Source organism: Symsagittifera roscoffensis, chromosome 4, assembly GCF_963678635.1.
Source record: "Symsagittifera roscoffensis chromosome 4, txSymRosc1.1, whole genome shotgun sequence".
Classification (NCBI taxonomy): Eukaryota; Metazoa; Xenacoelomorpha; order Acoela; family Convolutidae; genus Symsagittifera; species Symsagittifera roscoffensis.
The window spans coordinates 60,956,908-60,980,742 of NC_087065.1; the positions used below are offsets into that span (position 1 = coordinate 60,956,908).

Consider the following 23,835-nt stretch of genomic DNA (forward strand, 5'->3'; position numbering starts at 1 on the left):
TTCGACTTTTTAACTGAATATTGCCTTCTTTTAACGCGCGGAAGCGGCAGATTAAATCGTTCCCAACAGACTGAGACCAATTTTTGTCACATATTTAGACACAAGACATTATTATATACTTTTGATTAATTTACATAGCTTGTGTAGTAATAAAAGACGAACAAAAACGAAAAAAAAAACAATTTTCTTCCCGTCAACTATTTTATCAAACTTTCTTGCATTTTTTAATTATACTTTATGGGCAATTTGAAAGCACAAAGTTTCACCCTGACTTATTAGCGGTGAATTTTTACCTCCTGTTTGCCTGGGAAATGCTTTGGATCTTTTGAAATAACTCGGAGCAATTTTTGTGTGCTTTGAATCGAGCTTTTTTATAGTCAAAGTTTGATGATAAAAAACAGTTTTTACAAAAAAAAATTAATACTCCACAGAAAATTTTGACTCCCTGGGTTGTGTGTTAAGTTGGCAACGGGGTTCCCAGCTTTGTAACTCTAAACCACTTAACATACAATTTCATTCCCTACTTTTTGTTGCCTTAACAATTTCAAACCAGTATATTTCAAAGCTATCTCTATAACGTAACACCAAATCCAAAATGAAAAGTGACCTTACTTCGAGAGGCTTCGCTTCGGTAAACATCGAAACAGAATGCAAGACAACTTTGGCCATTCAAAGCCCGAAAATTTTGCGCTTCTTAATCCGCGTAGGTTTTGAGTAGAAACGACCTTGCCAATAATCGGATTGTAAAATTAATTCGAACCAAAAAATGAGCAATCTTTCAAAAACCTTCTATGGCTAAAAATGGTGTAGTTTTCTAGAAATTTTAGACGGCACAGAAGTTTTTAAAAAATTTAACTAAAGCCAAAAAACTAAAAACCATTCAACTTGAGAATTAATCTCGAACTGAAAATTATAACACGATTGCTTTGTTCAACTTTTTTGAATTTTTGGCACATAAACGCAGCGCTAAAAGGTTTGATAGCCCCTGGTCCCCACCTAGCATCCCAAAAAAGGGCGATTGTCTTGGGACTAAACGACTACTGCACGAGTCAAGTTCTGCTAAAATTTTTTTTGATGTTTTCTGCATGTAGTTTGTTGATTGCAGGCCCAATTCGTTGATTTTTATCATATAAGTTTATGAGAGATGGAAAAAGCAACCCAAGGAAAATTATTGGATTAACTGAAGAGCAAGTTGCTTAAAATCTAAAAAAAGATCAGGCCGGCAGTTGAGTGCTAAATCAATTAACGCCTGCAGAAAGAGATCGTTTCGTTGGTAAGGAAGGCGTATATGCAAGCTGGTGCAATACCAGAATCATATGAATGAAAGAAGACAAGCTTACTCTGGTTCAACACATTATGTTTTGTAATCTTTCATTTAATACACGGTGCTACTTGTTTTTTTTGAGAATATATGGCCACTCGATGCATCGATTAAGTTCCGATTTTTGCAGAGAAGCGTCTTTGTGCAGGCTGCTTACAACTTTCCACATATTTGAGTGAACTCCGCTGAAATACATTGAAAGTCAAAATGCCATCCTTCGACAGCATTTGTTGTTCTAGCAATCCCACTAACGGTCGTATCTCGCTGGTTTCAAATTTTGCAAATACACTTGAATAAAGCTGATAGAACATTTTGGGAGTATTTTTAAAGATTCAATTTTCGGTAAACTTATTTTTTCACTCAACAAAAATTTCACAGCCGGGCGCTTAAAGATTTGACTTGTTTGCAGATGAAAATGTGAGTTAGAAAAAAGACTAAATCGTAATTTTTGTTTGGTGTTTGCGTTTGTTTATCACTTGAGTACTGTCAATATTTTAAATGTGTCGGAGATGTTAGGTCAGATTGTTATGAATTAGCACAAGCCGATTTTTTTTTCATCATAATGGCTTATTGAAACACCTAACTGAAATTAAAATAGGAACGTATCGATAAGAATCTTAAGTAAATTGGGAACCCTCCTTTCAGGCAACGGAAATAAACCAAGTTTTTCAATGTGACGCGTGCATTAGTTGCAGGATTAATTTTTGTGTGATGGGAGATTTAGGATAAAAATTTCATACAGAATTAATTGTAACTTATAAAAATGGAGTTGAATTGTTGTGGATTGAAATTGTTTAGTAGTGAAATGACCAGGTACTAAATTTTACGATGTTAATTTGGCTGGTATTAAATTTTGGGTCACCGGCAACTGATTCATATTTGATTCTCTTAGCCCGATTAGGCTCAAACTGTGCGAGTATGCTGATTGAACCAATCGGTTTTCGTTTGTCTAAACATTTTTTTTCAAACAACAGATCAGAGTGAATAATGCCTAACAAATGGAGAGTCGCAAGTGAAAGTAAGCGAAATAAGGGGAATGCGTTTCTTTGATTTTCACTCAATCAGTCTGCTTAACTAGTTTTGCAAATTACCATTTTTTAATCTAAAACAATGAAATTGTAATAGTTAATTGGACCAGCTTAAGTCTTTTCTTAGTCAATCCCCTATATACCCGGTTTCAGAAAAAAAAACCTAGGGCCCTGGTTAATCAAAACGTCAGATATTTGAATACCCTAATTTCTTAGGGGTCGAGCAGGCTATGACTCAGGGGTTACACAAAAGCTGGATTTGTTTTGGATAAGAAATAGTAAGAAAATTGGAAATTTACTCGCTTACCTTGGCGTTCACTCGTTCACTTTAAGCTGTGAAAAGGATCTGACTACTTAACTAATGCCCTTGTCGAGTCCTTTTACTCATATTGAAGAAATCTCCCTATAGTTTAAAGACAAAATGGTTACGCAAAACGAAATTATTGCATCTTCAACAATTAAAAATCTAGAGCCGCAAAAACTCTGAGCATATTAGAAAATGTTCTACAAGAAAAAAGGTCATTGCTGCGTTTCCTCGACTATCGAAAAAAGGTTCATACTCTCTGTTCCAAAATCCCGTATTTCGAAAGGACTTATTAATACAAACACTTGCACCTTAGTTAACATCTTTGTTACTTTTTATCTTTGCGCTCTGGAGCATTCGGCGTTTGATCAATTTCTTCACAATGTCGAGAAAAACTGGTTTGAAATTTTTGATTTTTGGTCTAATTTCGATCTAACAATTTTTCTTTTTGTTTTACACGCAAAATTAGGAACTACAAATAATTTAAGCCGTCAAAAACTTAGTTGCATTCAAATAAAGTTAGTTTTTGGAGTGTTTTAGAGCCATTTTGTAAAGAAAGGTTTGAAATTCCAAAAATTTCTGCAAAAGTTTTTGAAAAAATTTGTTAATTTTCTAAAAAATGTTTTATACAATTTCTTTTCGTTTTTCTTGTCAATTTGTTGCAAAAACTGTTTTCCGAGTGATTGTTGACTATGACTGTCATATATGCCGAAGTTTTTTTTTTGTTCAAATCTTTTTATCACATCATGCAGAAAAAAACGAAACTAATTGAAAAAAAAGTTTTTTTTTAATATTTTTCTAAGACTGTGGTCGGAACATTCGGGGCTACTTGCACAGTAACCGGCTATTCCTGTTTCTTTTGACCTTTACCTGTTTGTACAAATCTAAATTCCACTAAAATTTTTAAATAATTGTTATTTGGTTTAGTTAATGTTCTATTTTACAAGGAGCGTTGTTTTCAGAGTCGAAGGTTTTAGCTATACTCAGGTTTTACTGAAAAAAATAGGATCAAATTGAATCTGTAGCCAACTTCACTCTTTGTAGCAACACATTCCTTTTGGAGAAAAATAGCAAATATACTAGTACCCTATGTGAAATTAGATTACTTCAATTAGCATACTCACAACCCGTACCCAGCGGGTTTTCTAAAGAAGATCTGAAATTCTTTATTTCCTACATAAGTTGATTCTCAGATGTGAAGATTGTTGTTTCAGTTCTTGATAAAAAACTGGAACTTTTAGATCTGAATTTTGGATCTGAAAGAGAGTTTTTCAGATCTGAAATTAAATCTGAGATTTCCTTTATTAAATTATAATGTATGCAACTTCGAGCAAACAATTGAGTTTTCCAGTTTTTGCTTTTTAGGCAAAACTTAATTAAATTAAGATTAATTAGCGGCAAAAAATTCCGAATAATTACACAAACAGTTTTTTTTTTCAAATATTTTTTTGCTTAAATGTTTTAACGAGTTTTCAAATGTTATTAGAAAAACTATCGAACTTTTTGTTTTCATGCGCTTTTTAATCGTTTCCGATGTTTATCTCATACTTCGGAAGCATAATTCAGCAGTCTCCAATTGGAGATTCTGCTGGGTACCTGCTAGCAGCTAGAAAAAGCTATAAGAACAGAACAATAACGAAAATTGAGTCAGAATTATTAACTTTTCAGATCTGAGATAAAAAATAAAAACAGAATTTGAGATCTGGAATTAGATCTAAAATAACCCATTCTTAAAGTATCCAAAAGTTTTTTTAACATTTCACAACCTATTCTAGATTTGAAATTTAGATCTCAAACAGATTTTTTCAGATATGAAATAGAATCTTCACAGGGTGGGGGAATGTTTGAGCTTAATGGGCCCAGTAGAACGTGTATCTGTTGCCAACGTCACAAACGTCTCCCTGGGTTGAAGTTTAAAATATATATTTGCCTATGTGAACAATATCCTCTCCTCAAGTGAACAACATTTTCCCTAGGATTAAACGGCAACCTCAACCACTAAGGCATGCATGCAATATATCAAAATCTGATTGGCTGGAAATTTTTTTATAACCAAGTGAACATCCTTCCCCTAAAAAAATTTTTCATTTAGGCTAGGCTCCGGGCTAATTTAATGCGTGTTTCGGAGACTTTGTTCCAATTTTCGAAGAAAACGGAATATCTATGCTCGCCCGGGTTGAACTCCGTAAACCGAAAATGCTTATCTTACAATTCCATACACCAAAACGCTTATCATACAATTCCATACATCAAATATATGGAAAAACGCTTATCATACAATTTTCATACACTTTCCAAAAGCATTGAAAAAAGATTCGAACTAATTTCTAGGGCTATTTGCTATTTGAACCAAATAAAACAGTTTCGTGATGAAAAAAAAACTATGTTTATTTTTAGGAAATATAATGGTTATTATACAATTTCCATAAATGAAAATTGTATAACTCGCTTTTTTTCTGATGGCCACAACAAAAACTTTTCCAAGTAAAATTGAGTTGCCCAAATTTTTTTTTCAACCGCAAATTGAGTTTTGTACTCAAACAAACATTTTCCAAAAAAATTTTTGCATGCAAATTTTAATTTTTTGTTTGCATAACGTAGTAATCCTGGATACACAAAATTGGATTTTTTTTGTTTCGCTGGATAATTTTTTTCAGACAAGCTAAAAGCTTCTATTACTTTTGTATGGCTTGTTTATATAAGCATTGATCAATGTCTGATAATTTTAAAGTTCTAAATTCAAAAATAATCGTTTTTGAAAACTTTTGCCAAAATTTAAAAGTTTAATACTCTCAATATACTGTTTCTGAAAAGAACTCTTACGCAATTCAGGTAGTTTCAAATGCATTGTAAATGCCAGACGATCAACCCTTTGGTGACTCTAGTTTTGAGTAAACCAGGAGTTTAGTCACTTGTGTTCGGTCACGGGCGTTGTGGTTTTTTTATTCAGTCAATTTTGTCAATCGAAATATTAGTTTCCGACAAAAAAAATTATATCCCATTGAAGATATTGACTTCTTGAACTCAAATGTAAAAATATATTTTACCTCCAATTATTTTTTTGTAAAAATCAGGGGGTTTGATACTGCCAAGTTGGCCATGTTCTGGACTAAATTATGCGCGCTTTGACATAATGCTGAGAGCGTAAGGCTAACTATTTATGCGTGGCAAATTAATCGCACAACAAAATCGTTCCAAACTGAATTGAGGCTAGCTAATTGGTCCTATTAATTTTGTACGACTCAAAATTTTACGCTTTGATTTCGTCCAATATCTACAGGTTTTCAATATTTTCTTTTCCCACAAACTATTCGATAGGAATTAGGGGCAGTCGGAACATTCAGGGCTTTGCCCTGATATACAAGCAGTCTTGTATTTATAAGGCTGAAAGCGTAACTCGAATGCGTGTAGAATTTTCCCGCACTACAAAATCGTTCCACATTGAATTGAGGCAACCTAAACGGTCGTGTTATTTTGCTATGACTCACACTTTCACACTTGTTGTTTGATTTTTTTTTCAAATATTGGTTTTTTTTTTTCATTTTTCCCCAAAAACTGTTTGATACCAATTACGGGGATAGTAGGCACTTTCAAGGATTGTCCTGATATCCGAGCAGTCTTTTTTTACAGCTTCCGATCAATTCTTAACTTTTTCAGGGAGCCATTTGGAGTAAAAAAAATCTCAAATCACGCTGCACTCAGAATGTTTCTGTTACAATAACGGAAATAAAGAGTAACTCGCTGTCAATTGAACTACAAAAAATGTTGAACTACAATTGAACTACAAAAAACTTCAACTTTTTCAACACAAAATAGTAGTCTCATACCACTATGATAATCTAACCTGAACCGTCAGAGTGTTTTCCGGTCATTCCAATGGATGGTTCCAGCTGGGTTCCAGATGTAGCGTCGCCTGCTATGTCAACTTCTGAACCACTCAGACGCTTTTCGGAACACTTTGAATCTTCACAATCGCAAGATGACGAAGGCGCGGGCGACGGAACCCACTTTTCACGAGTCTTGGCTTTTTCTTTATCGGCTTTTGACATAGAACCTCCCAGCTTTTCAATGTCTTCTAGGTTTTCCTTGTCAAAACTGACCTCGCTCACTGCAGAGCCAGCACTTCGCGCGTCGTACGAGTTAAATTTATGTTTTATAGCTGAGGATTCTTGAGTCTGTTGCAAATTTTGACTAGGTAATCCGAAAGTAGCTTGTTTTGTCCTTGCAACGGGTCCTGATATAGCAGTCTCATTGACTCTGGTTTCCAAAGGTTCTGGTTGGTACTCTGACCCGGCCTCTGGCGCAACCTGTGCTTCCGATTCAGGTTTGATTGGCACTTCATCATGTCTAAATTCCATCTCTGCTCCAAATGGTTGTAAAGTTGGGTCTTTTTGATTGGTTCCGGTCGCCGTTGGATCCTGAGTTGTCTGTCTTTTATCAGAGCGACCATCTTGAGAACCGAAGTCGTATTTTATAGCTGATGAATCTTTCGTCTGTTTCATTGTATCGGCTGGCAATGATGGCAAAGTCTGTTGGTTCTGCCTTTCAATCGGAACTGGAACCCCTGTCGGTGCCATTTCACTCTCTGAAGGTTCCGGCTGATACTCTAGACCTGTATCAGGTGCAACATTTGGCTCTGTTTGACGTTTGGATGATCTTGCGTACTGTTCAGACTCAGTTTGACCTACTGTAGGCTCTTTTGAACCAATGTTAGACAATTTTGTTCTTTCTTCTGACTCGACTGGTTCCCCTTGCTGTCCTGAAATTGCATCAGCTGAGTCACCGGGTGTCATAACTGTTGGCCGTTGTGTCGTTTGCTTTCTTTCCGTTTCAGGAACAGCTTGTGAGCCAAAGTCATAATCTATAGCGGAAGACTCTCGAGACTGTTTCATAGTTTCAGTAGGCAATGATGGCAAAGTCTGTTGGTTCTGCCTTTCAATCGGAACTGGAACCCCTGTCGGTGCCATTTCACTCTCTGAAGGTTCCGGTTGATACTCCAGACCTGCCTCCGGTGCAACAGGTGGTTCTGTTTGATGTTTGGATGATCTAGCATATCTTTCGGACGCACCTAGACCTTCTGTAGGCTCCTGTGGACTAATAGTTGACAATTTTGACCTCACCGCTGACTCAGCTGGTTCTTCTTGCTGTCCTGACATAGCATTCGCGGATTCACCGGGTGTCATAGCTGTTGGCTGTTGAGTTGTTTGCTTCCTCTCAGTTTCAGGAACAGCTTGTGAAGCAAAATTATAATCTATAGCCGAAGATTCTCGAGACTGTTTCATAGTTTCAGTAGGTAAGGAGGGTAAAGTCTGTTGGTTCTGTCGTTCAATTGGAACAGGAACTCCGCTCGCAGCTCCCGCGGCATCTGAAGATTCCGGAATAAGTTCAGGGTCATTATCTTGACCAACAGTCTGTTCAGTTTCGGGTTTGTCGGATAGTTCTTTGGTCGACCAGCCGGGCTGGGTTTGACTTACCTGTCCAGTTTGACCCATCGAACGCCATCGAACAGTACCTGGTTCTTTTACGTTTGCCTCGTTTTGGCTCAGTTCTGTTTCGAACTGGCCTTGTGTTCGTTTTTGAGTGGAACCAACAGTCGTGGGAACTGTGAGGACCGGATCTTCTGGACTGTCTTTGGAACCTGGAGACCTCGAAAACTCATTTGACTTCTGTGGTCCGATAGGCGCATTACTTGGGTCTCTCTGACTTGGATCCTTTTGGCTTTGACTAATTTGGGATCCTACTGGCCAATCCGAAATCAAAGTTCCAAATTCATCTCGTTCTTTTGACATTGTTGCCGAGTCACCGCGTGTCATCATCTCGGGACCAACTGCTTGTTGATTTTCAAACTCTTTTGATGCTTCTTTGGAAAGCTGTTCTAGTTGCTCTTCCGTTATTTGTCGTGCACCTTCGGGTGGCTCCACTGATTGAGGCTTTTCAATACTCTGTGATTTTGATGCAACATCAATTGCAGGAGTGTTGACGCTCGGCCCAATTGACGGAACAGTGGTTGACTCTTTCGGTTTAATGTTGAAATCTCCTTCCCAAGTGGGTCGCCGCGGAACGTGGGGCTGTTGGCGGAGACGCGCTTGCGAGTGCATTTTTGGAACCGCGCCAGTATAAGGAGTCCGCGAGAGTCTTTCAACATCGCCTGTAGCCTCTTGCAGAAGTGCAATTTCCCTTTGAACTTGTTTAGGGGTCACTTCTTCCATATTAAGTTCAAAAAGGATCCAACGGTTTGCAAAGACAATAGTGAAAATCTTCATTCCTTGAGGCGAATGTTTTATGTTCTCATTTTGGGCTTCGTTGGCGAGTCGAGGAAAGAAACAGTCTAAGTAATATTCTAGAAACTTCTCATACGTGAGATGGTTGTTCATTCTACGGTCCAAAACACGACCGACCAAGGTCATCACTAACTTCATACCATGGAATCTTCCGACATGTCTTTGTAGTACAGTAGACAGACTTCTGGGTAGTCTGTCGGAGACGTTGATGAGGTACTCGGGACTTAATTTCAAGTCGAGTCGCTCGAGATCCATGATCATGTAGTAGTCAAACAATTCTATCTTCCGAACCAGAGTACAACAGACTATGTTAAAGAGCATGCTGCATCTGTAGTATTTAAGAGACTGTTTCCGTTTCCCGTCAGGCTCCGCTGAAAATCGAACTTCATAGATATCTCAAAATATTAATTCATTTTTATTTATTTTCTAGCAGTTTTCAAGAAATGTTATTTCCAAGCAGTCGGACGCGCAGGAGCCTTTTGACGGGCGGGCGGTTCTATTGGTTTCATAAATTGGAAAGTATTGGCGCCCAAAGTGCCATTAAAAATTGCAGGTTTGTCAGACAGAAATGGCCGTCGTTAAATCAATCAAAAAGAGGGTTTCCTCCTACGCCAAATATTGAATGAGCCTTGAGGGATTGCCGAATTGTGACCATGTCCCAATTTGTTCAATTTTATATGTTACCTGGGTCTGGGTCGTAGTACATGTCGAAGCAGTCTGCCACTTGTGGATCATTGTAGACGAAGTACCGGCCCAGAACCTTCTTCTGGAACCACTCCTCTCCCAGCCCTGGACGCCCAAAGTTTCTGGCGTCGAACTCCTCAGGGTGATGCAACAAGAACTGAAAATTAAATCAATGGCAGGAAGATGAACAATAATGAATTTTTTGAGCTTCATTGGTGATTCAAGTAACCGTAATTGTTTTACTTCTTTTTTACTCCATGCTTTTTTGGGCAGCCATTGGGAAAATTATTGCTTAGAACAGTTTTAATGTCAGTTAGTATTACAAGAGGTTAATCAGGATATGTCGACAGTTTGGTGTGTAAACAAGGCCAGATCCCCTAGGCAAGCTTTTAAGCCTATTCAAAGGTGTCAGTGGAATCCACTTACAAAAATCTTGCGGAACTCACAAGCAAATAATGATAAGTTAAATTTGTAAGCATCACACTTCTGTCGCGAAATCCGCAATGAGCGAATACAGCAAATTGTTGCAGATTCTGCATTTGTGACTGAGTTCCGCAAATTATAAGTAGATTACGCAAATGTAAATGAATTTTGCAAATCATTGTGTTCTTTTCAGGTCCAAAATACTGATTCCGCATTTGTAACAAAGATTTTTTCCCTTGATTTTATTGTCGCTTTGTTATCAATGATGCGATGAGAGAACTATTCAATTGCAAAAGAATTTAGCCAATTAATTATTAGGCGTAATCGTGAAAATTTGGTTCCAAAAAATGAATGAAAGGCAAAAAGCCTTTTTGAAAAGAGTTAGAAAAACTTTTTCTAAATAATTGTTTTTTTTTGCTTTTGATGACTTTTATTCTAATTGAGGATGGCACTTTCATTGTAATTGCCGATTAGGCGTCTTTTAACTTGAACTCTTTTTTTAAATTTAAACTCTAAGTGCTAGTAGGCAGAACTTCATTGTCTTGGCTTGTCGCTCTTTCTGATCAAATCCTAAAACAAATGAATTACAATAGCTCTAAAAAATTCACCAAACAAAATGCGAAATCATCGACAGCACGATCTTTTCAACATTTGAATAACAAGACTGCTCGTATCAGGGCGAAGCCATGAATGTTCCGACTGCCTTTTAAGATTTTATGGAGCAGTAAAAACATTAAAAAATTTAATGTAATAAAATGAAATTACATTTTTTTTTCTAAAATTTGAATTTTTTTTGAAAATCACCCCCCCCCCCGCAAGCCATATAAAGTACAAAAAGATAGATTTCGCTCCTTGTTACAAATCACTTATGACAAATAAGCTTCTTTCAACCAATTTGGATCGATTTCTAAGACGAATTAACTCTCCGCTTACGCGTTAATAGCACGAAATATATCGCGCGTTAATTGTCCCAAATTGGCCAAAATGGCAATCTTTAAACCCCCACAACTTTACGAAAAATGATCACAGGTAAAATATCTTTTCAAATTTGAGCTCAGGACAACAATATCTTTTTAATGATATCAAAAAAAAATCCGTCAAAAATGGCTTGTTAAAAAGTCGAAATTTGTCTGTAGAAAAAAAACCCACCCCGAGCATAAATATTCCGTCAGTTTCGTATCGAAAGTCGGAACAATTACTGGTTTATGAATTCCGCAAACTGATCTGGATTCCACATATTTGTTGTGCATTCTGTAGATTTTGCTGCTTTTGGAGCATTTTGGAGCAAAACAAGTTTTAACAATTTGTTTTTCTTTGCTTGCGGAACAGCAAATTGGTTAAAACATTAGCCTTTTTGTAAATTTTGTAGCAAGGTTTTTGGCCCGTTTGTCCTCAATTTTGTGCTGAGTCAATTTCTGTGGACAAAAAGAGCATCAACGGAAACCTAAAACGAGATATTTGCATTTTGGGTAGAAATCGGACAAAAGTTGATAAGAATAGAAATTTTTAAGAACCTCACCAGATCCCTATAGAATTTTTTTGCGAATTTTGGATTTAAATTTTCACCCCAAAAATGAGTTGCTTTCTCCTGAGTTAACTCTCCAAAAACATGTCAGTCTCCCTATATAAAATAAAGATTGTTAAAATTTTCAAATCAACTTTTGAAGGCTAGTTTTTATTAAGATTATGCTTTCTTAAGCTTTGCAGAATTCCATAAGAAATCACTGATTTATTTGCTGAACCAACTGACCCGGTAATTATTAGCATAAACTTTGGATGACTAAAACGAATTAAAACTAACCGTTTTGAAATGTAATTCCGGTTCCGAATTCGTGCAAAAAAGCAACAAAGTTTCTGGTAAAATAAACTCTAATGACAACCCAAGAAAATTTGTTTTTAAGTTTCTAATTTCGCTCGTTTTGCCCGAATACTTTAAATCAGCACTAAACTTTTTTTTAAATGACCACTCGTTCGAAAAATTGAGCAACTATAATTGAGGGAAGGAGGGCTCGTTTTTACTCTCTTCCAAATGGGATGCTGAGTAGAATCACCTTAGTGAGTTTGCGGACTAGGTAGAAACTCTGGATGGAGGCTCCTGGAACATACTCCAGCAGGTGTTCCGTGCTCACTCTGTCGAAGGAAGGAGGCAGTCCTGAAGTGAGGATCTCCTCGTGCTCACAATGGCCCTCCTCTTCTGACAGACCAATCTGAAGAAGGAGAAACAAGAAAGTCAACAAAGCCCAAAAAGAAGGCAAGAAGAAAAAAATAAATAAAGAAAAAGAAAGAACGAAAGAAAGAAAGAAGGAAAGAAAGCAAGCAAGAGACAAAAAAAAGTTTTTCAAAGTATCTAAGAAAGTCATTTTGGTTGTGGTATTATTTTCACCTGCAGAAGTTGTTTTTAGTTGCAGAAGTTTTGGATAGAAGTAGAAAAAAATGAATGAGTAATTTTAATAAAATTATCTTTCATAACTCATCGAGGCACCTTGTCTATGAGGCATTCTTCTGAGCAGCAGATGGTCACTGCAGATGTGATGAAGATCTGCTCCAGCTCCTCCACAGAAATATCTACACTCAAATATTAATGAATCAGTTTATTATAATCAACCGATTACGTTTGCTTTATTCACTCAAGTGTGCTTCTTGTTATTTTCATAGATTTTATTTTAGGATGACACTCAATAAGTTTTTGTTTGAGACTGAAACTAATGGTAGTTTTGAGAAATGCGACCTTGTATTCCGAATAGCTTCTCTCCCGTACAGTTGATGTAGTACTCGTAGAAACCATGGTGCTTCGCTTTGTTGCGCTCTTTCCTGAAAAATTGACAAAAAGATGCACTTAAAAATTGACCTGAAGTTCTTTAATCCAATTAATTTTAATCCAGTTAGACAATTTTAAATTGTTTCAGCAGCCTTACATCTATTTTTTGCCTTGTGTTACAGGTAGCTGCAGAGAAAAATTGCAAATGGGAATTTATTATTGCGGGTTCAAATTGCCGTTTGAAAACAAAAAATGGCTCCGCTTTATGAATTAAGTAAGCACATGTTCCGATGAAAGAAGGCTGTTGACATGCTCACAGGTTGAAATGGGTAAGTGGCGTCAACTGTAAATCAACTGTAATGAAATCGAAGTTTCAAAGGTGAGAAAACGAAAGTAAGTGGAAGTGTCTTAAATCCCTCTGTATCATACAATATCAAAGGCTAACTGCCAATTTATGTTTCAGGCGGTTCCAGACGATACAGAGGTCGAATATGATTGACAGACGGGTTTCCAGACACCAACATAAACTCCAAGCAAACTCAACTAAAGGCCCCTATGTCATATGGTCGGCCACAAAAAAATTAACTAAAGGTTGAAATTCATGAAAAATCTGAAAATACTATAGAACTGTATAGTTGTATACGTGAGTTCTATAAATAGCATTTAAAAACTAGTAAAAGTAAAATGATTAGCACCAAGAGTTTCTTAATTTTCACGCCTCAGCCTACTCTTTCTCGGGGTTCTCTTATTTCTTGTATAATTTCTATCGCATCGCCTTTTTGATCGTCTTTCCGGATTTTTCTGGTCCTCGTAGTTCCCATTTTGGTGACAGCTTTTCGGCATCGCGTTCATCTTCTCGCCGGCGTTCCTGAGATTTCTATTTTGCTCCACCCTCGGTTTTGTTTTTCTCAATCGATCAGCGCTCGTCTTTCTGGTCTCTTGTGATTATCATTACTTGTGAAGCGTTCGTTGACGGTGTCATTGTTCTCTGTTTTACTCGATTCTTCTGTTTTTTGTCGTTTTCTTGTCGCTTCATGGTTTGCCTCTTTTCTCCCCCAATTTTTCTTCTCCGATAGGTAATCCCTTGGCGTTTTCATTTTTTTTTCTCCTAATATTTCCGCTGCTTTTTGGTTTTCTCTTATGGAGCAGATGCCTGGTTGTGGCTCCGATCTAAGCGGTTGACCACTTCGTCTGAACAAGAAACCCTCCATTTTTTTCTACTACCGTGTTTGCCTCTCCTCCATGGTGTGATTTCAATGGTTAGATGTTTGTTTTGCACTGTATTACAAACCCACTGTACTGAAAGCCCGATGTTTGTTTTTTTTCCTTACAAAATAGGATAAAGAAGAGTTTTTAAGCACCCTTATGGTTCTTTCAACCATTCTTGTGGCCATGTTGTTTTTGACTGGCAATGTTATTATTGAATATGTTGTGATTTGTATTAGTTGTTTTAAATGACCTTCGGTATTAATTAATACCTGTTAACTAATTTCGATACGACCATCGGTCGATCGCAGTGTGTAGTCAGTTGTCCTTTTAGAATGTTTTAAATTAACACACTATCTTTTATTAGTTTTATTCTTTTAAGTATCTGTACATTAGTTGTACATAGAACGTAGATTTAGAATAGTTTATTAGAATACCTTCGAAATACAGAAATTCTGAAGTTCTTCTGAGAAAAAACCGAAGGCCTGGTCCATAATCAGTTTTAGGGTGTCCGTGATTGCAATGTAATTCTTGAAAATTTTTAGAACAATTTGGCTAGATACTTGAGCGCAATAATTTAATTAAAGAATTTATGTCACTCTAGGTATGTACGCTTCCCCTAGACTACCTTTAGGTATATCTCCGTCTTGAGAGTTTCAAAGTTTGTTTGAAGTACTTTGCGGTAGATGCCAAAATTTGCAGCATCATCATTGGCATCCAATTTTTCTGCTCCGATAGATAGTCGTTTGGCGTTTTCATTTTGCTTTCTCCTAATCAACCCGTTTTTTCGTGTCTCTCTGTTTGAGTTGGTGCATTCTTTGATGCTTTTGTCAACCTCTGGTTTTTGCCGCGTATTTTTCTTCCCGCACATGGTGCTGGCAATGTAGTCGATTGTAACTGTAAAGTTGTGATTGCGATTTTGGAGTTGGCAGAATGCCGTTCAACAAAATGAAAATCTTCCAGCTCACAAAATTGTGGCTGTGTTGCGTGTAGTTTTGGCCCATACTTGTAATTATTCCTTTGGCCAGCGGATTAATTCTTTGATTATGTGATTATTCCTTTTCGCAATCTGATTGTTCGGGAGTTAAAGAAAGAAATTTTTGTCACACTTTAGATGCAATTTTGATGCGTTTGTTGGGTAGGGGAGTCTTGAAATTTAACCTATCAAGTTTATTCTCAGCGCCTTGGCGGTGATCTTTTTTTTTTGAGATTTGTACGGCAAGATTGGTCATATCATCAAAATAACTACTGAGTAACGTTTTAAAAATTTTTGGAGATGAAGTTGAAATAGTTATTTGTGCTTTTTGATCTGAAATAGCTTGAAAAGAGTACCCGTCTTTCTAAATCTTAGAGCGTTCTGTGGGCCATACAACAGCTAGTAATTCCAGCGTATTCCTCGAGTACTTGCCTTCTGCTGCATATAGGTAACGGGAGACAAAAGAGATCCCTTGCCTGTTTTCTTAGCTTTGCTGTTCCTGCCTTGGGCCAAGCCAGGTATGAATGTCAATTTGTTTCAATTCTTTTACGTTGGCCATCAGTTTTTTCAATTCCATTTTGCATTACTGTGTCCTGGCAAACTCCGTACTCTGACTAAGTAACGGTCGTAATGGGGAATTGATCTCCGCGAGCTTTGGCAGAAGCTTATAAAGAGTGCGAAGAGACACACTAGTGTTTTTAGTTGTTTTCTCGTTGCATGAGCTGCTGATTTGAAAACCTAACCATTTGTTGTTCCTTTTGATATTTTTAGTATATCGTCAATAAAGGCGTGTGTCTGAGTTAGCTTTTTAATCAAGGTGTTTATTACCTTTTGGACTTCAATCAGCATTGTATTGAACCTATAAAAACCATTTCTGAGTCGGTAAGTGCCTGTAGATTTTACCCATTAGTGAGAAATTACGCTGGTTGACTTGTTTTTGCTTCAAAAACCCCCTACCAATAAGCATACGATAAATAAAGTTTTGTAAAAAAAAGTGCGTCACCTGCAATCATTTGACTTGTCCCGTTCAACAACTCATGAATTTTTGGCGTTAGGTACTTGTTCTTGTGTACTTGTTTGTTCAAATCCCTATACTCTGATGATAAAATGATACTCTCGTATTTCTTATCTGTGATTACAGTTACAGATGCAAAATATTTATCTGAATAAATATGATACACCCATCCTTCATCAGTCGAAATTTTTTTCTTTATCCCGTAGACTCAACGGGCACATACGACCCTTTTAGTTTTTTTTGGCTTCAGTAATTCAAAGAATTCTGCTCGTACCTTCGAGTTGCACATCGTTGTTCTTCATCTTCATTGTCCCCTCACCCTTCCCTTTTTATTATTACACAAGTTCCAGGCCCAGGGTCCAATCGAGTCGCTCTCTAAGGTAAACTGGCGAATTCATGCTTTGATCGACACCTTCTTTTGTGTCGCTCCGTCGTTCAGCTCAATGGTTACTTTTTCCGCCTTTCCCAAAGTGTGGGTCTTTCGCTTTACCTGGCTGAAGGTGTACACTGATTCAATGGCCGTGTATTTTAGATTGGTCAAGCTGATGATAATTACGTGTAGAAAGCTATCTACCCCCAGCTACATAAATTTCCTGCACATTTTTGGCGCTGTATTCGAGCTATTGGAATATCCAATTCTGTTATTTTTCTTTTTCTTTCTAATAGGCATCACCATTGTTTGGCCGTTACTGGAATTTGAACTACACTCTGGTTGCCCCTCCTTGTTTACCCATCCCGCAGTTTGTTCTTGTGTTCCACTTGCCAGGATTTGCATGCTATTGTGATGCTCTTTCTCTTCATGCATCATGCCGAATTTTCTGCGTCCACACCCCTTCTTATTAGCTCTTCGCCGCATCCTCCCAACATGTTCGTTCAAAGCGATCAATTTTTTGGCTCGAGTTACACGTGGCATTTTGCACTTGGCACGCGCTGATGTGATCTATTATAAAATTAAGAGCGTCACATTTATAACACTTCCTAGTGTTTTCCGCGCCCATTTTTACCCCGTTCCGGAAAAAGCTTGTCTCTCATTGGCTCCTGTTTGATGCTAATACGTGGCGCAGATAATGCTGAATGTTTCCCACATGTTCCTGTTTGTTGATAAAACGTGGCGCCGGCGACGTAGGAGTAAAGCCGAGTTACCCTATTCATAGGGAAGAATAAATAAACAGACCTACTCTTTGTTGTCCTTGATAGTTCTTTTTGGCAATCGATTTCCCTCACCTCATGAAAAACACCCCGCAAATCGTTTTCCACATTTGTGAAGTCGCGCACCGTCCCGCTAGAATGCTGAGATCAGCGCAAAAATTCTCAATTGTTTCGTTTTCATGCTGTTTTTTCCAGTAAAAAACCCTCTTTTGTGTGCATATCGTGTTTCATTCCCTCTTGAACACTCATTCCCTGTGATCCAATCCCCTCTTTGGTAAAGATTTTAGTGTTCACCTCAGGTTCTCTTGCCTGAAAAGTCGTTGTTTTTTGTCGCCTATGAACAACTTAAGGTTCGGTTTCAATTTTTTTCAGAGTCCCATCGACCTCTTCCGCTAGTCCTCCGATTTGTGCCACTGTAAGTCTTCCTGTGAAGTTAAAGTCGTCCGGATCGATGTTACGTTTTTCCAATCATCTCCCAATGGAGTTTCACTAACCATTCATCCCAATAAACTGGAGATTTTGGCGTACTCTAGTCATAAAAAGACATAAATTTCAAAAAAAAATCCCTGCCTCTTTTTCTTTACGGGCTGCGTCATGTTGAAGGCAAGAACATTAAAATAAGTGAAAGTATTTTAAGTCCAACTGTATCATACAACATCAAAATTTAACTGCACTTATGTGCTTCATGCGGTTCGTGACGATACAAAGGTCAGCTATGATTGACAAGCAGGTTGTCAGACATCACCAACGAATCAATAAAAACTTCACATACACTGAATTAGATGCGGCAATGTCAAAACACATTGCAGATATTCAGTTTACATTGGCAGAAATAGAGAAGGAAAAAACAATTTAAAAAAAAAACAGGTTGAATAATTTTAGGTACGACTACTCACGGAGTTGGATACTATGGCTTCGATTGTGCTTTTTCGCTTTTGTGTAAGTATCTCAAAGAAATTTCATGGGGGTCAGCTGTGGGATCATACTTTAACTATTTCAGTTGTAATTCAGGTGCCAAAAGGATACAACAAATTTTTTCTCAGTGTCGCGACGCTCGTGTCAGAGTGTTTTTGTTTTCAGAATAGCTTACAGCAGTTTAACTCTGCTAATCGACTAGTATCTGAATATGATACTTTTTAATATATGTTCCTTGAAAACGCCTTTAGAGCCAAGGCTTAGATGCAAAAAAATGATTTTTAACGAACTCGAGCGGGAGTTGCTTACATTTTGCTGGATCTGATTTTGCGTCCGTGTTTGAGGAATGACCAGTGCTGAGTGAGTCTTAGCAAGGCTCTCCTCCTGGGCACAGTGAGCAGCTTCAGAAACTCGGCCGAGTTGTCCTGAACAAAGTAATCACAGTACAAAATGAAGATTACATCAACGAAACTGTTTAAACTTTCATATTCATTTTGTCTTCAACACTTGGAACGTCAAAATATCTACTTTCTGGTGATGAAAGAGGGGGGCTCTGTTTTTCAAAAATAGGATTTATGAAACTAGAACTTAAGTTTCTGTCGATAAATATGCCGAAATTGTTTTGATACACAGGTCGAATGAAACAAAGATGTTGTAAAGCTATGATTTCAAGGTCCTTCTTATTATTTATTAGCCAGCTAATTCGGATGTAGCTGATACTAGATTTATTTAACTTGTCTCACCCCGACAATGAGTGCTCTTGATATCTCTTGGGGAATGAGTGGCTCGTGCATGACGAACAGGCCATACAGGAATGTATGGTAGAGTGAGGTCACATCTATGGCCCTGAACTCACTGAGGTTCTGCGTGAGGTAGCTTCTGTACAGATTGTGGGCTCGCATGAAGTCATCGTCTGTCATGCTTTAGTTTGAGACTATTTCTTCACTCTCCACTCTATTTTTGCTCATACATTTTGTACAAATTTCCTTTTTGAAACTTTTTTTTCCGTCTTTGACCCTTAGAATTTTTGTTTCAGCTCTTTTTATACGTTTGTTTCTTTGCGACGGTTGTTTAGTTTTTTTACAGCTTTTTTCGGCCAAAAAACATTGCCAACTATCGAACAAGTTACAAAAAGACAAAGAGCAGGGAACGATTGGATGTTAACCAATCAAATTAATTTTCGATTCTTAGGAGATATGGCCATTAAAAATATACTGATTTCTCAAGTTTCTATTATGGAAATGAAGTTTGGGCTCTCCTCGATCATATCCCCCAGCCCGATCGCTTAGTTTGCTAATGAAAGGTTGAAAAACACATACTGGGGCGGATCTAGAATTTTCTCGAAGGGGTGCGGATTTTCGAAAAAGTTTTGAAAGTTTTGTCGACTTTTTTTTTTAGGTCGACCAAATTGATTTTCCGAGCTCTCCCAAAGCAGTAAGCAGACCCTGTTTTTGCCAAAATTTATGCGCCGCAGGCATAATTTTGAAAAAACAGGCCAAAATAGGCGTTTTTAGACACTCCCCCCCTCAAAATTAGTATATTTTGACCCAGAGGGCGCCTTTAGAAAAATTTTAGGGTCCGTCTCCAAAAATAGATATCTTAAAATAGTAAAGGGGCGACCTCTAGACATTTTCTCGAGGAAAAACTGTTAGAACCCACAAAAAAAAAGCACAAAAATGGACAAAATGTGAAGAAATGCCTGTGGAGCTCGTCACATGCTCTCAAGTGGGACTCTTTGAACTTGCGTTCTATCGCATGCAGACAGTCGTCTAGCATCACCAGCTGGGCGAAGTTGAAACTCTCTCGTTGAACGAAGCCCTGGAGGGAACCTCGTCTTTGGGCTAAACAGGTCTTTTATTGGCTAATTTCAACAATTTTTAATTTTTTAGAAGGAAAATACATAAGAAAATTATCTTCGCTGAACTGTTTTGAGGTGCTTTTAAAACCTACCCTGCTGAGGTTCTAGTTTAAATATGCTCGGGCGTTTTTTTTTTCAGATCAATTTCAGATTTTTCAAGTAAGATTGCGACTATTCTTTCAAACATCATATCAAAAAAATGGATGTCTTCCAAACCCCTAATAATTTACAAAAAACTATCGCAGGTGAAATGTATTTCATAAATTCGAACCACGTTCGGAAAAAATAGCAAGTATTTCATCGCTGATAACTTATTGAAGTTTGTAGTTTGCCAATTTGGACTGATTTATGTTAGCAAAGTTTCAAGCTGAAGTATTAAAGCGTAGCGCAGACATTCAAACAATCGTGCTTTGAAATCTTTTTTCCGACGATTGAAAATGAAGCGGAACTTTGTATTTGAGTGTATTGTAGTCTTTTCTTTTCTTTTAAATTCGAGCGAACAAAGCGAGCGAGCAGGCTTACAATAGCATAAAATTATACGCTTTTTATTCTAAAATTTTGTTTTCATTCGAGTAAAACCAGTTCATGGAGTTTTAAGCGTCATTTTGTATTTCAGGTTTTTAAAAACTGTAGAAAAAATGGTTGATTGTTTCTGATTTTTTAAAGTTTTTTTTTCGTTTTTTTTAAGTCATTTTTTTAACAAATATGTGTTTTCCAGTTTGGCTAATTTATTATGATTTTTACGTTAGTGATTAGCAAGCGTTATCAAGCCGGAATATAGACATTTTTCGTGTTAACTATCTGTTAACTATTTGAATCATTTTACTTTCAGATCATATGAAATCAGAAGTCATAAATAAATTTGTTAAAGTGACGAAGAGATAATTCGCCTACCTATAAAGACAACAGTCAAAAGTTAGAATCCGGTTTAAATCTGCTTTTTTTGTAAACGGGAAGTTGTCAGAGCGTCGAAAAATGTTTGTTGGACTTCTGTTTGTTTGCTTTGAGCATTTTTAACTTAATCAAAACACATTTTAATGTATTCCGGTTTTGGGCAAGGAATTGAATTCCAAGAAATTTTGGTTAATTGTTTACATTTTTTTTCCATGCTGCTCATTAAAATTTGTTTTCTTAATAAATTCATGGAGTGTTTTGTGCATTTAGTGCAGTGCTAAAACCCATGCTTGACACAACAAATCCCAAAAATCATTTTCAGTCGGGATCTGTCATTTTGCCGAAACTGAAATACTTCGAATACTTTAGTCTTTCGTGTCTCTTAATTTTTTAGGTTCCACAAAAAAGTTCGGCTTTTAAGCATTTTTAATCTTCTCTCTAAAATTTTTAAGGGTGCAGGTAATTTTGTTTCGGGAATTTGTTATAATTTTTTTGTCATTTTTATATCTTTTTTGACAAAAAAACGCTTTTTTATGGTTCTTCTTTCAATTTTTGATTCATAATCATGATCAAACAATTTTGTCTCGCAAGTGATATGAAGCTACGCTTTGCCATTTTGTTGAAAAAACTCAAATTCTAGTTTTTCATTCAGATGCTTTTATCACGACACACAGAAAAACGTCTAGAAAACGTTGTGTGTGGATGTATTTTTTTAAACTTTTTTTGTTTTCCACGCAAAATCAGGTACCACGAAAATGGGGCAAGTGACACATGATAATAAAGTCCTTTCAGTGGTGATTCGAAAGACTGAAAGCTTTTGGAATAAAATTTGGTTTTGACCTAATTTTGAGCTAATAAGGTGAGCGTGCAGCTTACAATCTTCTAAAATTCAAAAAACTGCAAAAAAAATTAGAAAACATTTTTAAAAAATTTCAAAATGTATTTATATATATATATATTTTTTTTCATACATTTCTTGCCGTTTTATTTGTTCAGTTGGACTAATTGACTATGACTGTCGCAATTTCCTCTTTTCTAGTTTTTTAGTCAGAGTTTTTTTATCACATCACACAGTAAAAAAAGACACTAGTTTGAAAAAAAAACTCTTATATTTTTTTTAAAAGACCATGGTCTGAACATTCTGATTGTTTAAAAAAGTCAATATAAAAGGAACCATTTGAAAAAAACTTTCATGTTAAAAACTCTATTGAAGCGTGTCAGCATAAACAGGTGAACAAATCATTACAGCTTTTATTAGATGCAAAATACCGTGTGAACAATTTTTCAACAGATTTAATTTGTAACTTTACAAAGAGGTAAAAAGGAAAAGAGCCCAAAAAACTAATTTTTCAACGTAACCTGAAAAAAATGAGCTGCAAACATATTTGACCAAAGTAACCAGAAAAGTAATTGAAAAATATCAAAATTGAACCCAGACAAAAAAATAACTAACTTTTTCCGACAAATTTTTTTTTGCTGAAACTGGTTTATTTATTTAAAAAAAATAGTTTTGCACCTGTTTGAAGCAAGCATCGTAATAAACAACAAAAACTATATTTAGTACCATTCCTCCAAAAATCTTGACTTCTTTTCTCTACCCTGACCACTTAGTTCGAAGCCTTAAAACTTAGCAAAATTTTGAATTTAAAATACGGCAACAAGTTTCAAGCTGAATCTACTACATCCTAAACCGTACCAAGATAGCTATGAGCTGACGCTTGTATTGAGTCGGATTAACATAAAAAACACCATAATAGCTATTTGAAGCATTAGCTTCAAAAGTTTCGGAGGGATGTTTAAAAATTAGCGTTACCAGTTTTCGGGCTAGCGGAGCTTCTGTTAATCTTAAAGTAATTGTTCGTCCATTAAGACATTATAATGGCTTTATTTTTGTTGGCATTACGTCATTTTTTGTCTCTTTTCCACTTTACCCCCGAGTTTCGAATTTAAGTTTTAAAAAACTACTTTTACGTTGTCGTAATGGAACGAAATGTTGCGCAAACAAGCGATAGTGAACAAATTTGTTCTTCATACTTGTCATCGTAACATCACGCATTAACCCTTATTAACACATTAAGTAACTGAGAAAATGGAAAACTTGAAATGTGGAGGGAAACTGGAAAAAAGCCATTTTTTCTACTCAAACTGCCGTACGAACTTTTTTCAAAAAGCGTATTTTGTATTTTTGCAAAATTCGGAAACTTGGAAAAAAGCTAAAATTGTAGACGGATTTTTTGCCCACCCCCACCTTTGAGTTTTATTTTTGAGAAACTACTTAAATATTGTCAGATTGGGATAAAACTTGGCATAGTGAACAAACTAACCCTTGTGTACCGACTTGCTCTTCATTATTTACATCATAACATCTCACCTTTTTTCATAATAATACGTATAACAACCATGAAATTCAAAATTTTGAAAGTTGGGTGCGAAACTGGAAAAGAACCCTGAGAAAACTACATTTGGTCGATGATCATCAAAGTTTTTTTTTGAAAATTGCTGTTTGTCTTAGATAGAGGGAAAAGAAAAAAAAACACCATTTGTTCATACAATTTTAGTGTTTTACAACCTAAATCTTTCGTGTCCTTAGCGATGTTCTCCACCATCTGGATCTCGGGCACAGTTGCCAAATGATGATGATGTGTAGCGGGGTGAGAGAGTTTACTGAAGTCAATTCCCCCACCCCCTCCCCCACTTTTGGCTGTGTCGTCTTCATTCCGACTGTGTGGGGTGTTATTGGATGGATTTCGGTTGTTCCTTGAATTCTTAATGAGTAACATTTTGGTTGTTAAATTCCACACGTAGAATAAGCGGGTCGCTCTATTGCAAATTCCAATTTCATAAAATGTTCCCAATCGGACGAAGGGTTAAGAAGATGGTGCTGATAGAGCTTGGTTCAACTAATGTCAGAAAACGGATTCGGCTGCAATACAACTAATACGATTTGCTTAATACAATATGCAATTAAAAGAGTACCTTAAATGAAAATTTTTTGAAATAAAATTATGTTAATTCAATATATA

At 36.6% G+C, this 23,835-nt stretch overlaps 1 protein-coding gene across 1 annotated transcript in view; it reads right to left on the reverse strand.

Annotated features, from left to right (window-relative positions):
* LOC134844972 (mucin-19-like) overlaps nt 1-23,592 on the reverse strand; it is a 47,327-nt gene extending 23,735 nt beyond the window's left edge. The window contains exons 1-9 of the mRNA XM_063861798.1: nt 23,382-23,592; nt 19,760-19,901; nt 18,804-18,981; nt 18,370-18,485; nt 12,770-12,852; nt 12,524-12,606; nt 12,093-12,248; nt 9,619-9,775; nt 6,498-9,305 (exon numbers count right to left, since the gene is read on the reverse strand). Of these exons, the coding sequence (XP_063717868.1) occupies nt 6,498-9,305; nt 9,619-9,775; nt 12,093-12,248; nt 12,524-12,606; nt 12,770-12,852; nt 18,370-18,485; nt 18,804-18,981; nt 19,760-19,901; nt 23,382-23,592 (3,934 nt within the window). The remainder of the gene's footprint in view (nt 1-6,497; nt 9,306-9,618; nt 9,776-12,092; nt 12,249-12,523; nt 12,607-12,769; nt 12,853-18,369; nt 18,486-18,803; nt 18,982-19,759; nt 19,902-23,381) is intronic.
* Between the last annotated feature and the right edge of the window lie 243 nt (nt 23,593-23,835).